Source organism: Nuphar pumila, chromosome 1, assembly GCF_984573655.1.
Source record: "Nuphar pumila chromosome 1, dmNupPumi1.hap1.1, whole genome shotgun sequence".
NCBI classification, from domain to species: Eukaryota; Viridiplantae; Streptophyta; class Magnoliopsida; order Nymphaeales; family Nymphaeaceae; genus Nuphar; species Nuphar pumila.
Window position 1 is genome coordinate 48,164,981 of NC_143249.1, and position 18,873 is coordinate 48,183,853.

General features: G+C 34.0%; 1 protein-coding gene across 3 annotated transcripts; it reads left to right on the forward strand.

The window, feature by feature from the left end:
- Positions 1 to 517: 517 nt before the first annotated feature.
- Positions 518 to 4,959, forward strand: LOC149848890 (chorismate mutase 1, chloroplastic-like). 3 transcript variants are annotated; one of them, XM_090012810.1, is made up of 6 exons: positions 525 to 798; positions 1,617 to 1,839; positions 1,937 to 2,023; positions 2,998 to 3,141; positions 4,271 to 4,363; positions 4,450 to 4,959. In XM_090012810.1, exons 1-6 carry the CDS (start codon positions 626 to 628, stop codon positions 4,702 to 4,704), a joined length of 975 nt encoding a protein of 324 aa, XP_089868936.1. In that variant the 5' UTR covers positions 525 to 625; the 3' UTR covers positions 4,705 to 4,959. The 3 variants fall into 3 exon arrangements, with proteins under 3 accessions (XP_089868947.1, XP_089868943.1, XP_089868936.1); XM_090012821.1 differs by lacking the exon at positions 2,998 to 3,141 and having other exon boundaries at positions 518 to 798; XM_090012817.1 differs by lacking the exon at positions 1,937 to 2,023 and having other exon boundaries at positions 524 to 798.
- The last annotated feature ends 13,914 nt before the right edge of the window (positions 4,960 to 18,873 follow it).

An 18,873-nucleotide genomic window follows, 5' to 3' on the forward strand; every position in this document is an offset into this window, starting at 1 on the left:
CAACCGATCCCAAAGAGAGCCTTATTGAAGTTGGTCTGACTCGGATATGGGTCAAAGGGTTGCACATTAATAAATTTGAAATCAGGGTGGGGTGATTAGGCGCTGACTGCACTCCTGCTTCTGCCAAGTCTTGGTCTTTTTAAATGAGTGTTTCTTGTAGGCTTCCCTTGAGATTGGGCTTTTTTTTTATGGGTTAGGCAGACCCACCTACCATTGGGATTTGAACTTACAACGTTCCAACACGTGACGTGCACTAACAGCTCCTACCAAACAAATGGAGCCCCGTTGGTGGGAGAGAGGTTGGGTTGATTGAGTAGTCCTTCCTCACCTGTCAATCTTTACCAACCCCTTAAACAGCGGGTCCGTCCCCCTTCATCAGGTGAGGCTCCTTCCCGCTCTTTCCACCTCGCTAAGCAACGTTTCTTTGACGACCACCACATGAAAGAGACGCGTTTATCACTTTTTCCTTCCCCTCCCAAGAGAGAGAGAGAGGTGGTTAACTGCTTTTCGTTTCCTTTATTCTCACCTACCCCCCTCTCTCTCTCTCTCTGCGTTGGGTTAGCCAAGTTTTGTAATCAGAAGTTTGTTTTGTGCTTTCTTCTTGGGAGCTTCTTCCTCTTCAGCAATGGAACTGAAGGCTTTAATGACGTCTCCTAATCCATCAACCATTTACCGCTCATGGGTCTTGCCCCCAAATTCCCGGCTTGCTTTTGGATCGGCTCACCAGCCACTTGTGCGTTTTTTTTCTGTAGGGAAGAGCATTCGATCTGTTGAAGCCTATGTTATCTCTTCAAACAGGTAAGGAGAAGAAGAAGCACTCGAATTCTTTTGACCAATGTGAAATATGCCATAGTCACCATTTCAATTTTGGTTCTTCTCGGAAAATTTTGTTTTTTTTCTCTTTTTTGCCTTTTAGAATGACGGTATTTTTTTTTACTTGTCAATGGAATTCGAAATGGGTGTCCTCTGTTTTGGAGTTCTTTTCACCTAAAAAGATGAATTTCCATTTCTTCAAATACGTACTTACCAAAAACAGTAATATTGTAATAAAATTAATAATAATAATATAATAACCTGGACTTATTAATAATAATTCCATCGAGCATTATTGTTACTGTATTTCTTGGTTCTTATGGTGGGATTTTTGGACTTTTTTTCCCTCTAGTTTCGGAGTTTCCTTATATTTCTGCGTGAAATCTTTAAGTGGGTGTCGTGCTTTCCGTCTGAAAGTGGAAATTTATTCCGTATTGATCCTTCGGGTCCTTTATCTTCTGGGAACGTTAGTTGATTTCATGATGCTTTTATATGATGCCAATTGGATTTCTTTTGTTTAAACTTTAAACTATTCTTTTCACAGATGGAGTTTCTGAATTTCCAAGTTGCTACGGCTGGAATTATTAACATGCACACACTGATGTTATGTGTACTTTGTTTTCTAAATATTCAGATAGATTCTAACTAATCTATCTTAATTAAGGTGTTTGCAGAGAGTTTGCCTTATTTGGTTGTTTATAATTGCTTTTGCTATCGAGTAGTCATATATTATTACTATGTTTGCGAGTGGAGGTTGGGTACTAATATTAGTCTTTGCTTCACCCCCACCTTAATAAATGCAGCGTGGAGAAGAAAAAAAGGGTGGATCGGAGTCACAGCCTGACACTCGAGAGCATTCGTCATTCTTTAATCAGACAAGAAGATAGCATAATTTTCAGCCTTCTTGAAAGAGCTCAGTATTGTTACAATGCTGACACTTATGATCGTGATGCATTCTCCGTGGATGGGTTCCAGGGGTCTCTGGTTGAGTTAATGCTCAGGGAGACTGAGAAACTTCATGCACAGGTACTATTTTGACCTTACTATATAAGATGATCTGTTGGCTATTGTTGTGCCATCCTTCTCTTTAATCATTAGAATCAGCTTTGTGTCGTTTATTCAGGTTGGGAGATACAAAAGCCCAGATGAGCACCCCTTCTTTCCTGATGATTTACCTGAGCCCCTGTTGCCCCCCATGCAGTATCCTCAGGTAAAACTGCTAGGCACTGGGGAATCTCAAGAATTCGCATATCATGCAAATCTACTTCTTACTAAGTTTCTTTAAAATCAAAGTGTAGCAGTGAATAAACTTCCTCAAATTGCATTGTGGCATTAATTCAACTTGGCAAGTTGATTCCTTCAGTTCAGTTTGGAAATCAAATTTCTCTGATACCTGGCTTTTAACTATTTCTGCCCATTTTTTATTTTTTTTCATCCAAGATAACCCCAATTTTTTGATAAGTCAGACCTAAGTTAATTATCCAGGATGCCAGTGTGAGTGTCTCCTTTCCATCGATTATCATGCCCCAAGTTTTCTGTTGATATCACAGACATCAATGATGTTCAAAACGTTGTCATGGTCAATCATCAAGTTATTGGTTAACAATAATTTTCAATTGCCATTGATACAAAAGTTTCTACTCAATCATTATATTATTTTAACAAGGATAATTAATATACTGTTGAAGAAGAATCACCTAAAGGATACAACTCAAAGCAAGAGTGTCTCAATATCCAGATGTTGGCTTGTATGAACTCTGCTTTGCCAAATTTGTGTAAAAGCAATAGCATTGCACTCCTTTTATTCACTTTTTTGGGATTAAAGGACGTTGAAGTTAACAGAGCATCATACTAAAATGTGTTTGTGAAATTATGTTGTGCATCGGATTGCACATAACCATTTATACTTTACATAAATCATTTTTTCTTATTTGGCTTTATTACTATCGTAAATACTCTTCTTTTGGTGACAGTAGATTCCGTGCAGTGTCTTGCCATGGACTGGATTTTGACATTGACAAATTTCACCAGCCACAATTTTCTTTGATATTTGCCAAAATTGTGGTGTTCCACTTGCATTTTTAATGTTATAATATACGATAGTTTTTGGTAGATCAGGCTATCAAACATGTCGCTGATGCTTTTTGAATTTGAGTTAATGATTTATTTATGGTTTATCATCAGGTTTTGCACCCTATTGCTGATAAAATTAATATCAGTCCTAGGATATGGGATATGTATTTTAAGGATCTTCTTCCAAGATTGGTTGAAGATGGGGATGATGGTAATTGTGGATCAAGTGCAGTGTGTGACACCATGTGCCTGCAGGTAAATGCATTTCTATTTCTTTTGGAGATCTCATAAATACAAAGAGACAAGGTGGTAAAACAGTGAATGTTTGAAGTGTAATTTGTGTCCAACTAACCTAGTTCGGCAGAGAGGATTAGTTGTTAAAATGTGCAACCAAACTCGTGTTGATCTTAATGTTGACTCGGTGCTACTGAGTATGATTTGCATGAACTCCAGGGACTTGGAACTAGTATTCAGGTCAATTACGTCAAGTTCAATCCTGGATCATCACTTCTAAGATATTATACCAGCATATCCTATGCACAGTTTCTTGTAGATGAGGTGACCAACTTATGACTAAACTCTCCTATAGCTGTTTCCCAGGAGGAACTATATGATTTGACCAAGTTCATATTTTTTTGGCACACAAAGAACACATGAAAGAAGCTGAACATACCTTAATGAAATCAGAACTTGTAGATATACGAGTAAGAAAATTGATCACCATAATTTGAGAGAAAATGATGCAGTTTGGTAGTAGAGCCTAAATCTCACATAGCTGCCAGCAAAGAAGGAAAACCTTGTCCTCGTAACATACCAGTTACTTGAAGAACCTGTCTATGCCCCCAGACCTTAGTAGGATCTTAAGTTTCTTGTTGGTATGCCCAGTTCTTTTCACTATACACTTATGTTTTCCAAAATTTTACAGCAGTGTAGTCATCATTTAGAATCAAATTTAATAATTAAACACCTAAGAAGAGGTAACATGCATTAGTGGGCTTGAGCTTTTCTTGGGCAAGAGGCAAAGCGAAAATCATGACTATGGGAATCATGTTCTTCCATCTTTTCACTGGCCTGCAAGTAATAGGTTTATTGTTCTTGCAGCTTCATTGTGACTCAATGTGCGTACGAACAGGTATAAAGTATTTGATGACAGGATTCACAGGTTTTGTTGATAGACCTGAGATTTGGAATTAACAAAACAAGTGCAAAATATGGATACAACTATCTGGTGTTTGCATGGAAATCCTTTTATTTTTTCAGCTTGTTCTGGCACATCACATGGAAATTTTCAGATGAAAGACACATGAACAGTTATTGGCATTCATAGAATAGATTTTGAAGCCACAGGATTTCCAAATTCTAACGCATTCTTATTATCTTGCAGGCACTCTCTAAGAGGATCCACTATGGGAAGTTTGTAGCTGAGGCAAAATTCCAGCAGTCACCAGCTGTCTATGAGACTGCTATTCTAGCGCAAGTACTGTTTTGCTGTAGATGTTTTTCCCTTTTCAGGGCTTTCCTTTTTTTATCAGCCAATTTACATAATAACTTTTGGTTTTGCAGGATAGGGCTCAATTGATGCATCTTCTGACATACGAGACAGTGGAAGAGGCAGTCAAGCAGAGAGTGGAACTTAAGGCAAAAATTTATGGGCAAGAGGTTAACTTAAATAGGCATGATGAGAATTTGAATGGCCAAAAAGAAAAAGAATTGAAATACAAAATCCAACCAAACTTGGTTGCTGATCTCTATGGTGATTGGATCATGCCATTAACTAAATGTGTTCAAGTAGAGTATTTGCTCAGAAGGTTGGATTGAGCAGGAGCATCATGTCGTTGTGGTCACAGGAGACCATTTTCCTGAAGTTGTGGATTTAATAGCTATAGAATAAATTCTGTTACACGAAATATAGGGTTTCTAATATTGAATCCACCTTGCCAATGAGCTGGCTAATCTGAGCTTAACTAGTATCTTCATCACCGTTGCCAGTCGATGCTTCCTTTTAAAGGTGATGCTTAAATATAATGGCAGCGGAATATTGCAATAAAATGACCATCTTTTGCCGTTGGCTTCTTGGCTTGCGTGTCTTTACTGTTATGAACTTCAAGGTATAGAGGCCTTGCACTGATGAGAGAGAGAGAGAGAGAACCTTCTTTGGATCTGTTCAAGGATAACCATAAAAATTGCATGTGGTTCACTGCTATTAATCTAATAAGCACATAAGTGGGAAGCAGTATAAATGAAGAAAAATGAAAGGCTCTCACAAAATTTTACTCATTTCTGGAATATTCTTTCTACAAGAAAAAGGAAATGGAATTTTCCACTTTGTCAACACTGTCCAGGGTTTCATACCTCTCAGTGGCCCAGTGGATTGCATTAAGGCCCATGGAAGGTCATCCATCTTGGCTCAAAGACTCGGTATCATGTTGCCTTTAGTACACATAAAATTTGCCAGTATGGTCCTTACAGTCTGGGCTAGGTTAAGCCACTAAGAATATGTGTGGACTTTCTCAAGTATGCATAAAATATACAAGGACTTTTTCATTTTGTTCAAGTTTAATAGGAAGTTTGCATATAAATTTATGGGAACTTCATAAAGTCTAAAAAAAAAATGTGCAGACCTTATTTTAAGTGGACTTCTTCATCTTTGCCTATGGTCATTGTTTTTATGTTAGAGCAATAGTCTATTATTTAGATAATGTTTCTCCAACCGCCCAATCAAGGTGATCTTGATGGCAGCGAAAAGCTAATGTCTTGATTTGATTTTTTTTTTTTTTAAATTTTCGATGCAAATAGTCAAAAAATAGACAAAACATGTGCAACCCCAAAGGGTGCATGTTTCTATTCCTATTTTAAAACTCAGAAACGCTAACCCTAGAAGGGTTTTCGATTTTGACTCAAAACATGAAAGTTATAAGATTGTGTCTCAGTTTTACAACGAATATAAAAACAAAAGTTTTTGATGTTTGATAGAATAGATACAGATGTGTAAAAAGAGATTATGCAAAAAGCATTCACATATTTGAGAGAATGTTTGCGTGTAAGGGCGAAGTTTGCACGTGCAAAGGGTAAAAAGGATTTTTTATATCTAGATATTTGTGATTTTAAACATGGAGAATATTAAAAATTATAAGATTTTTAAGAAAATCACGTCAAATTACCTGTACAATACAATCATTTTTCATAAAAAAAAAAAAAAAACAAAACAAAACTACACGACGGTATGCCACGGGTTTACACCGTCAGCCATACGTTAAAAAAATAAAAAAACCGATTAACAAGATTTGCCACTCGTTGGTTTCCAGTAGACAGACTCCATGTGCTCCCGGATATGAAGTCATTGCAACCAATGATTGTCCGCTCATCGACTTGCATGGGGACATGAGTTAAAGTGGTTAGCAAGACAAGACTTTTGATGAATTGGCTGGGCCGTACTGCTCTTGCCTTCCTGACAAAAAACACAAGTTTTTCTTGGGAAACCTTCATTTTTTTTTTATTAAGGTAACTCAACCAGAGGAATAGCCGTCAGTGGGAGGTCCTATTGCTAGAGCAGTACTACCAAATAATTGAAGCTTCTTGATGTTGAGAATCTCCTTGTTGGTGAAACACAAACACTCTGCATTGTCCAAAATCATGGACCCTCCAAAATTTGATGGCAGTCAAAATATAGGAGCATGATGCCCATGGGTTGTGCATTATGTCTCCGATAAGATTGAAAGCGTTCGAGGACAATAAGGTCCTCCTCCCGCAAGTTGGCCTGCATGCGAGAGCAGATCAGGTGATCTGTCAAATCACTTTAAGGAAAGTGATTTGGCATCCTCACCGTCCACAGATTAAGTAAAGACTGTGGGTACTGTGAAGCAACGGAGGGTGAAGATGTCAAATCACTTTCTTAATCTGCTCGGGCAGGTGCATCTATAAAAGAACGCTTAAAAGGTCCTGGATGGTTATGGTCCCACACGTTGTTCATGCTTCTTCAAAATGTAACATAGGTGGAATTAGGAATGCAATTGTTCCAAATGGCGCACCCACTGGTGGGCCAATCTGATCAGTGAATTGTTGTAGTTGACCCACTCCCTTGGAACTTGGAAGAGAAGCAGTACAATTTGGTTCCAACTTTTACATCTATTGTTAAGCAGAGAAGGGGTTAGACGGAACAGAGTTAACCAGTAAAGTTGTGGAAACACTTGTTGATTTTGATTATCTGGACCTTATTTAAATGTCACATCACGCATTATGTGAGTTTTCCTGGCAAATTCTGAAATTAGTTTTTAGGAAAGTTGCCAAGAAAATATTGACCTTTCCAAGATTTTAAAATTTATTAAAATATATGCAATGTAAAAATAAAAATTTAAGAAATAGATTAATCTCATGACAGATCGTCATGTCTTGAAATTAAGTACATTTTTTAAAATATGGCAATCTTATCAACTTCTAAAAATATTAATACAAAAATTATGATATTTTTCAAAATAAACCCTGATATTTGTGACTATGCCTTATTTTTCATGAACAATATGCTCCTGGGCCGCCCGGCAAAAATAGGGCTCGTGCTCATAAAATCATAAATTTGGATGATTCTTGTCATTGTACCAGATTCAAATGGCCTTTTATCACTTTCTTGGAGTCCATGTTCCTACAAAGAAAGGGCAGCATGCACCTACTATACCCAGGCCAAGACCTTTAGCTATAACTGCAACATGGTTTGACATGCTACGGGACTTGGTGGGTCCAACTTATTTTGGGTTAAGGATGCAACTAGACCTTATGGCCAGGTCAATGCCAAACTAGAATTGAGGAGGACTCGGAGCCTCCCAAATTTCTCTCACATTTGGGTTACTAGATATGCGTGTGTTGACCACACCAACAAATGGTCAACCCAAACTCATATGGGCCTGCAAGTGCGATCATCCAAAACATTGATTTCGCAAACGGACACTATATCTTATTCAGACCAACATCTAAATCAAGGCATAACTTAGTCCAACCTAACTATAACTAGGCCAAACGGGATGGTTCAAGCTAAACATGAGAAGTGTAGATCCTAATATTCAACAACCAAGAGTGGCAAATCTATAATTTTTTACACTAATTACAAATGAGGAAGTTATTGTGGTAAACATGGGAAGTGGGTAGTATTCAGGACAAATAAAAAAACTCTCCATATTGGGAATGTCTTCAAAGGAGAAATGAGAAGGGACATGAAAACCCCGCATATTCTAAGGTCTTCATGGTGCCTACAACCAAAGGCAGCTCTACTATGACCAAGATGGATAAATTGAATGCCATGTTTGGACGTAGAACCTGAACCAAACGATCTCGATCTAGAAGTAAAGTGGGAAAATTTGTGAAAGCAATAGAAGATTACCTTAATGTAACAACACTAAATTCAACTACGAAAATATATGATTTTTTTTAAATAAAGTATTGTCTATGGCATTGCCTTAACCAAATTAAGCCCAAAGAAGTCAGTTTGTGCATATACCAGTGTTTAATAGCTCTTTACAACAGAGTTTCTGGATAAGACATCCAATTGACAAAACCTTTTCTTTTCAAATGAATTGAAAACACAACTCCAACCGTACCAAGCATTAGACGGCCCTTGCCTAAGTGCAAGCGCCAGCATATATTACTTCTAGTACTAGGTCCACTACAAAACTACCAAATTCAAATCATTGTTTTATTTTATTTAAAATACGAAATAAAACCTAAGGATGTGGGGTACATCATAAATTAAATTTCCCACACTAACTATTCATAAGAAACCATATTAAAATAAAATAATTTCAAATCATAATCAAACTTAATCAACTTTAAATTTAAGTTTATAAGTCTAAATCCATATTAATCTCAAATATTTAGAAATCAATCATTAATTCATAAACATCGTCACCCCCAGAAACCCAGCTTCACCATCACGTTGCTCAGTTAAACCTGAGTCGCATTACCTAAAAATATTAAATAACGAGTGAGAACTCACATTTCTTGTACGAAATCTCACATTACACAACAATAAAGAGTAAAACATAATTCATCCAAACATATATTACAGAAAATAGTTAAACATAAATAATAATTCAGATATGCTTGCACACAAACACATTCAACATAATCAGACAATACATAAATCGATGCATGTACATGACTAATGTCAAACAAATTTAAGTTATCATCTCAACCAAGACATGCAGGTACCAGACAGGCCAATTCTTGAGGTTCACGGTAATACCCAGTTGTTTTTTAATCACACACAATTGTGTCTTGTTATTAACTTGACACTACCCATGTTCCTTGATCGATGTTCAGGGGCAAATCACCCTAGGCCAAAACATATGGGGACACATAACCTGGATGTTGAGACGGAAGGGACACATTACCTTATGTTATTTTCTCGGTATACCAATTCTCAACAACTACAGGCAAGCATCACCACCCCCAATCAAAGTGGTGGAAAGTTTTCTACAACCGTGGTTGGGAACACGAACCTCAATATCGAGTTCTCGGGAGACACAATGCACATGGTGTTTGGTATCTCACAAGTCTCCTGCAACTTGCAAATCCAAGGATCCTACCACACAAGAAAGGCAACGAAGAACTCAAATACACCGTTAAGGTCTCTTTGAACTTTTTAAATTAACACATATTCTTCTCACAAGAACCAATATGGATTCACAACATCGAGAGCATACACCTTACCATGCATTAAACAATGCATCATTGTCCAATATCAAGTGTTATTAATCATATGCATTATATCACAACATAAACAATGCATGTACAAGATTATTATATTCATATGCACTAGCACACTGTCATCAATAGGCTCACATGTAGCTTACTCATAAGCTACAATACAATTTGGTTTACTCTTTTGAACTATATCATGCATTCAAATAGACATTACCCATTAGATGACAAATAATGTGCATAAGCTATATACCATGATTAACATAAACATACATACAACATCACACATCATGATGCACATAAATCATAAGGTTCAAATTTGAAACCAAACCATGTCTCACTGGTCCACTTTCGGAACCCAAACACTGAAATCACAAGAGTTGCAATTCAGAACTGCAAGGATTGAATTTTATCAGTCGGTATAAATTATGTCTCAAACATATTACAATGAGAAAAAATCTAACAATTTAACAATAGATGCATCGATATGTTAGCTAAACATAATCACAAACATTGCCTCGATTGAAGTCTAGAGTAAGGAGAAATAAATAATTTACCAAAATTGGTCTTCTATTCATCGAACAGACCTGTCTGGTTTAGTCCCTCCTAAGAAGCATCAATCCAGCAACTTTACAGAAGAAAAAAAAATCTGTAAAAATTATTGTAGATAGATGGACATGTCTAAAATAATATATCATAGAGATCAGGTCAAACATCCGACCTTTAAATTAAAATGCACAGACTGCAGTAAGGTTCTTGGATAGGTTATGCTAAAAAATATTTTAGGTTTTGAAACAAACTTTAATGATTTTTTAACTCATCGCCTGTAATAAATCTATGTATTAAATTTTTATTTGAAGTTCTTTAATATATAAGCTAACACATATAAAAGTTTAAGCCATAACAATGAAATTGGTTAAGAGAAATAAAATCTACAAGACAATACACTTGTATACAAAATTTTTGTTAGGACAGAAATTTTGTTTCAACTTTCAAAAGTTGTAATTTCTTATCTAGACTGGAACGGTGCCAATTTTTTTTCTATGACTTTCTCTATGTGTCTGAAACGTTCTTTTAAAACTTAAGAATTTTTAGTCAAATCGTTTGAGCGTACGATAGGGAGGAGGACGACCCACAGTGAACACGACGACACACCAAAGTCGTTGCCCGTCGTAGCCGGAGGGATGAAGACAAGAGCGACCCCTTAACCCAGCGAGCCTTAAGCGGGGGAAGCGAAGTGCAAGAGAGCCCTGGTACACAAGAGCGAGTGAGAGGGGGACGATGCACGCTCGCAACCACTACACAGACGCACGTGCTAACATGCATACGCTTTCAAAGTTCTTGAAAATTGTCTAAGCCTATAAAAATAGGACAACATGCTCTTTAATTAAATGCATAACAAATTTTATGATTTCTATAATAAAACACAATAATCATGCATTCAATAACTTTTAATGAATCATAGGCACAATATACACATATATATTAATATCTAAACATGTTGTAATCACACTCATAAACAAAATTCAATGTTTCCAAACAAGAAAACATGTTTTTCTCCAAAAATAGTTTTTAAAAAGATTTTGGATTAACGAACACCTCTGAATAAATGTTTAATACATCGAACATATTAAATTTATGCATGAACATATTTAACATGTTGTAAATATCAGATCTAGCATAAACATAAATTTAAACATTAAACTACATCATTCTGACATTGAAAATTGAACTATATCAAGCCTATGAATAAAATAATCAAAACTAGGGCTTAAAAATCAATATATATTAAATCTAACCGGAAGAACCTGATTTCATACTTGATCAACCTATACTAAACTCTAAACATGTTGAATAAATAGAAACCTCATACTTTTGATGCATAAATAATCAAAAATCTTAACGAATGCACGAATACTCAAAACACCAAAGAAAATCTGAAAAAATACCATAAATCTTTCTTCCTCCTCACGTAGATGCTCGGTTTGGGCATTCTTCTCCTGATAATGACCTTCTCTCTCTCTCTCTCTCTGCCAACTCATGTGAGAGAGAGGAGGATCATTTCTCTCCTATTTCTACTTGGACTCTAGTTTGTGCCTAAGAAAATAAAAAATTCAATAATCAAATGCCATTTTATCAAACTACCTACCTAGAAAATTAAATAACCTATCTAACCACCCATCCTAGGTGGCAACCCACACAATAAGATGGATTCTCCCTTAGGGACATCCGCTTATCTCTCTCTAAACGACTCCACCTGGTGGTTAATTAATCAACCTAAATCTAGTTTAGGATTTTTAATAATTTTTTTTAAAATAATTTATTAATTCTATGAATATTAAATCCTACATAATTATGGATTCAATTAAAAAGAGATTGGATCCAAAATAGAATCCACTCCTATGATCCAATGTGATACCTATTTTATTTATTTAATTATTAAAAAATTCCATTAAATTTATTTATATTAAAATTTAAAATTATAAAAAATGCTAGGCATTACACTTAATGGTAATTCCTTGATGGAAAGTGTTGGAATTTAACGGTCAATGAGGCAGCGTTGATGAAGTCAGGACCAAAAAATAGTTTGGAGGCATGCAATAATAATGCTTTCTTAAAAGTGACAATTGCCCCTCCCAGTGAGAACTTGAGTGGCAGGAGAGTTGTTTTCAACTCTATTATTGGGATACAACCAAGCTTGTGCCTACTCATGGTATGCTATTATCTCTTGAACTGAGATGATCGACCATCATGATGCAATCACCTTGAGCTTCTTTAAAGAGAATAAGAAAGAAAAAGAGTTGTAGAGAGTGTGTGGAGATCTGGGACACTCAAGGAATATAAAGACCCAAAAAAACAACAAGTCAACAAGCACAAAATGGCCCATTGACCACACTATTTGCACATACCCATTAAGGCAATGTTGGCAATAGGCATCTACTATCCTCCCAATATGCCAAAAGATGTTGGGGCTAGCTGTTTGGCTATGTGGCATGCTCAAAATGGGTCAGAAATGTCACTTGATTGATTGGACAAAGTTCAAAATGCTTTGGTTACTAAAACACTACTTAGTGTGCTCACGTGGTAAAAAAAATCAATGATAAAAGTCAAATGAAGATCAAGGCTGAACCAAGTCGGTCCAATGTTTGAAGATCAAAGTTAAATTGATATGCCCTTAAAGAGAATTTCTCTTAAAGTCACCTCTATGCTATTTAAACCCCTTGGATTTCTACAAAAATGTTCAATATGGGATTAAACAATTTTCATAAAGTGAACTTTTTCTTCAAAAAATTATTTTAAAATATCTTAAGGAAATAGTGGATATTTGGCCACAAACCATGGATCAAAAGCACATAATTTTGAGTCAAAACAATAATAATCTCTTACATAGATCAAAATTATAGAAAGAAATTATGAAGCTGCTTATTTAAGTCATATGCATACATGAAGGTACATTTGGGTTTGAATATTTTCTTAGTGTGTATAGGATTCAAATTGTCTCATGAACGAAGTAGCTAAACTTTGAACTTAGTCCTCATTTTGGATATTTTAAATTCATTCTTACACATACTTCTTTCAAGTAACTGTATGTGTCACCAATATATAAAAACTGCATATATTTAGGGTCATATATGGTATCCCACTTCATGAATGCTCAAGAGACAACTTAAATCTCATAAAAAATGACCCACGACTTCACACTTATAGGTGACTCCATCAAAAATGAAAATTTGTTTAAACACTTTAGCAAATTTTGGCTTACATATCTTATTAAAAGTCACGGGACTCATCTTTAGACCACAGGTTTTAAGTACTTACATTGGACTAGGATATGAAGATACTCTCTATCTTCATATATTTTAGTGCTTATTTAATTACTCTAGTGACTTGTTTTTCTTATTGAAAAAAAAACTCAAATGACCAAGTCACTTGGTTAAATCATCATCATGTCATTGATAAGTTTTAGTTATATTCTCTTAGATATACTCTATGATTTTTCTTGAAAAGCCTTTCATAAGTGAATTTGTGAATTTGTCAAGTTTTAGGAAGACTTCATGTATTCAATTGATATTATTTTTTGCTTGAATAAGCTATTCACAATATTGTGTTTCAGACTTATGTAACTAGATTTCTTCTTGTATATATTATTTTTTACTTTATAAATAGTGGTTTGGCTATCTCAACAAATAGTTATAAAGAGCACAAGGTTGTCACTTAATGGGATCTCCAATAAGATATTCTTAAGTTATTCAGCTTTCATGCTAGCATATGCTAGTGTTACAAGTCCAGCTTTTATAGTGATTTGGTTTACTTCTTGAATGTTCAACATATTTTCCTAAATTCAAGAGTAAAGATCCAACTACTCATGGATATAAAATCATCTATATCTGAATTCTAATTTACATTGTTATACCTTTCAACATTAATAGGTTATCTCGTATAACTTATTATAATGCAATGTCCTTTTAAGGTATTTAAAGACTCTTGAAATTGCACAGGTCCTAAATTACTACTATATTTGCTTAACAAAATGCTATGTTTGGTCCAGTTTCATTTATAGACTATATAAAGTAATCAATAATACCAACATAACTCAAATTGAGGAATATATTTTCCAGTGTACTTGATCAATTTAACACTGGAACGAAATGAGGTCTCCACAAATTTATAATTAAAGCAAATAAACTTACTTGTATCCATACTCATGTCTAATGAGTTTTGATACTAAGAATTACATTAGTTTATCTTATATTTTTTATATTAAAATAAACAGATAAAAATTTCTTAAGATCACTAATACATTATATATTGTTTCTAAAATTAACATATCATCTACACATAAGCAAATAATGATTATGTTTCCATGATCAACCTTAGTACAGATGCATTTTTCAAACTCAATAATGCTAAAACCATAATTTAATGTCATTTGGTCAAACTTCTCATGTCATTGTTTTGGTGCTTATTGTAAATTGTACAATACAATTTGGTTTACTCTTTCAAACTATATCATGCATTCAAATAGACATTACCCATTAGATGATAGATAATGCTATAAGTTATATACCATGATTAACATAAACATACATACAACATCACACATCATAATGCACATAAATCATAAGGTTCAAATTTGAAACCAAACATGTCTCACTGGTCCACTTTCGGAACCCAAACACTGAAATCACAAGAGTTGCAATTCAGAACTGCAAGGATTGAATTTTATCAGTCGATATAAATTATGTCTCAAACATATTACAATGAGAAAAAATCTAACACTTTAACAATAGATGCATCAATATGTTAGCTAAACATAATCACAAACATTGCCTCGATTGAAGTCTAGAGTAAGGAGAAATAAATAATTTACCAAAAGTGGTCTTCTATTCATCGAACAGACTTGTCTGGTTTAGTCCCTCCTAAGAAGCATCAATCCAGCAATTTTACAAAAGGAAAAAAAAATTGTAAAAATTATTGTAGATAGATGGACATGTCTAAAATAATATATCATAGAGATTAAGTCAAAACTCCATCCGACCTTTGAATTAAAATGCACAGACTGCAATAAGGTTCTTGGATAGGTTATGCTAAAAAATATTTTAGGTTTTGAAACAAACTTTAATGATTTTTTAACTCATCGCCTGTAATAAATCTATGTATTAAATTTTTATTTGAAGTTCTTTAATATATAAGCTAACACATATAAAAGTTTAAGCCATAACCATGAAACTGGTTAAGAGAAATAAAATCTACAAGACAATACACTTGTATACCAATTTTTTGTTAGGACAGAAATTTTGTTTCAACTTTCAAAAGTTGTAATTTCTTATCTAGACTCGAATGGTGCCAAATTTTTTTCTAAGACTTTCTCTACATGTCTGAAACCTTCTTTTAAAACTTAAGAATTTTTAGTCAAATCGTTTGAGCGTACGATAAAGTTCTCGAAAAGTGTCTAAGCATATAAAAATAGGACAACATGCTTTTTAATTAAACGCATAACAAATTTTATGATTTCTATAATAAAACACAATAATCATGCATTCAACAATTTTTAATGAATCATAGGCACAACATACACATGTATATCAATATCTAAACATGTTGTAATCACACTCATAAACAAAATTCAATGTTTCCAAACAAGAAAACATGTTTTTCTCCAAAAATAGTTTTTAAAATGATTTTGGGTTAACGAACACCTCTGAATAAATGTTTAATACATCAAACATATTAAATTTATGCATGAACATATTTAACATGGTGTAAATATCAGATCTAGCATAAACATAAATTTAAACATCAAATTGCATCATTCTGGCAATGAAAAATGAACTATATCAAGCCTACGAATAAAATAATCAAAACTAGGGCTTAAAAATCAATATATATTAAATCTAACCGGAAGAACCTCATTTCATACTTGATCAACCCATACTAAACTCTAAACATGTTGAATAAATAGAAACCTCATACTTTTGATGCATAAATGAATCAAAAATCTTAACGAATGCACGAATACTCGAAACACCAAAGAAAATATGAAAAAATACCATAAATCTTTCTTCCTTTTCACGTAGATGCTCGGTTTGGGCATTCTTCTCCTGATAATGACCTTCTCTCTCTGCCAACTCATGTGAGAGAGAGGAGGATCATTTCTCTCCTATTTCTACTTGGACTCTAGTTTATGCCTAAGAAAATAAAAAATTTAATAATCAAATGCCACCTTATCAAACTACATACCTAGAAAATTAAATAACCTATCTAACCACCCATCCTAGGTGGCAACCCACACAATAAGATGGATTCTCCCTTAGGGACGTCCGCTTATCTCTCTCTAAAAGACTCCATCTGATGGTTAATTAATCAACCAAAATCTAGTTTAGGTTCTTTAATATATTTTTTTAAATTGATTTATTAATTCTATGAATATTAAATCCTACATAATTATGGATTCATTAAAAAGAATTTGGATCCAAAATAGAATCCACTCCTATGATCCAATGTGATACCTATTTTATTTATTTAATTATTAAAAATTGCCATTAAATTTATTTAAATTAAAATTTTAAATTATAAAAAATGCTAGGCATTACACTTAATGGTAATTCCTTGATGGGAAGTGTTGGAATTTAACGATCAATGAGGTCGTGTTGATGAAGTCAAGACCAAAAAATAGTTTAGAGGCATGCAATAATAATGCTTTCTTAAAAGCGACAATTGCCCCTCCCAGTGAGAACTTGAGTGGCAAAAGGGTTGTCTGCAACTCTATTATTGGGATACAACCAAGCTTGCGCCTACTCATGGTATGCTAGTTATCTCTTGAACTGAGATGATCGACCATCACGATACAATCACCTTGAGCTTCTTTAAAGAGAATAAGAAAGAAAAAGAGTTGCATAGAGTGTGTGGAGATATGGGACAGTCAAGGAATATAAAGACCCAAAAGAACAAGTCAACAAGCACAAAATGGCCCATTGACCACACTATTTGCACATACCCATTAAGGCAATGCTGGCAATATGCATCTACTATCCTCCCAATATGCCAAAAGATTTGGGGCTAGTTGTTTGGCTATGCGGCATGCTCAAAATGGGTCAGAAATGTCACTTGACTGATTGGACAAACTTCAAAATGCTTTGGTTACAAAAACACTACTTAGTGCGCTCACGTGATAAAAAAAATCAATGATAAAAGTCAAATGAAGATCAAGACTGAACCAAGTCGGTCAAATGTTTGAAGATCAAAGTAAAATTGATATGCCCTTAAAGTGAATTGCTCTTAAAGTCACCTCTATGCTATTTAAACCCCTTGGATTTCTAAAAAATGTTCAATATGGGATTAAACAATTTTCATAAAGTGATCTTTTTCTTCCAAAAATTATTTCAAAAGATCTTAAGGAAATAGTGGATATTTGGCCACAAACCATGGATCAAAAGCACATAATTTTGAGTCAAAACAATAATAATCCCTTACATAGATCAAAATTATAAAAAAAAATTATGAAGCTGCTTATTTAAGTCATATGCATACATGGAGGTACATTTTGGGTTTGAACATTTACTTAGTGTGTATAGGATAAAAATTGTCTCATGAACAAAGTAGCTAAACTTTGAACTTAGTCCTCATTTTGGATATTTTAAACTCATTATTACACATACTTATTTAAAGTAACTGTATGTGTCACCAATATATAAAAATTCCATATATTTAGGGTCATATGTGGTATCCCACTTCATGAATGCTAATGAGACAACTTAAATCTCATAAAAATTGACCCACGACTTCACACTTATAGGTGACTCCATCAAAAATGAAAATTTGTTTAAACACTTTAGCAAATTTTGGCTTGCATATCTTATTAAAAGTCACGGGACTCATCTTTATACCACAGGTTTTAAGTACTTACATTAGACTAGGATATGAAGATACTCTCTATTTTCATATATTTTAGTGCTTATTTAATTACTCTAGTGACTTGTTTTTCTTATTGAAAAAAAAACTCAAACGACCTAAGTCACTTGGTTAAATCCTCATCATATCATTGATAAGTTTTAGTTATATTCTCTTAGATATACTCTATGATTTTTCTTGAAAAGCCTTTCATAAGTGAATTTGTGAATTTGTCAAGTTTTAGGAAGACTTCATGTATTCAATTGATATTATTTTTTGCTTGAATAAGCTATTCACAATATTGTGTTTCACACTTATGTAACTAGATTTCTTCTTGTATATATTATTTTTTACTTTATAAATAGTGGTTTGGCTATCTCAATGAATAGTTATAAAGAGCACAAGGTTGTCACTTAATGGGATCTCCAATAAGATATTCTTAAGTTATTCAGCTTTCATGCTAGCATATGCTAGTGTTACAAGTCCAACTTTTATAGTGATTTGGTTTACTTCTTGAATGTTCAACATATTTTCCTAAATTCAAGAGTAAAGATCCAACTACTCATGGATATAAAATCATCTATATCTGAATTCTAATTTACATTGTTATACCTTTCAACATTAACAGGTTATCTCGTATAACTTATTATAATGCAATGTCCTTTTAAGGTATTTAAAGACTCTTGAAATTGCACAGGTCCTAAATTACTAGTATATTTGCTTAACAAAATGCTATGTTTGGTCCAGTTTCATTTATAGACTATATAAAGTAATCAATAATACCAACATAACTCAAATTGAGGAATATATTTTCCAGTGTACTTGATCAATTTAACACTGGAACGAAATGAGGTCTCCACAAATTTATAATTAATGCAATTAAACTTACTTTGCAATTTTTTAATGCAA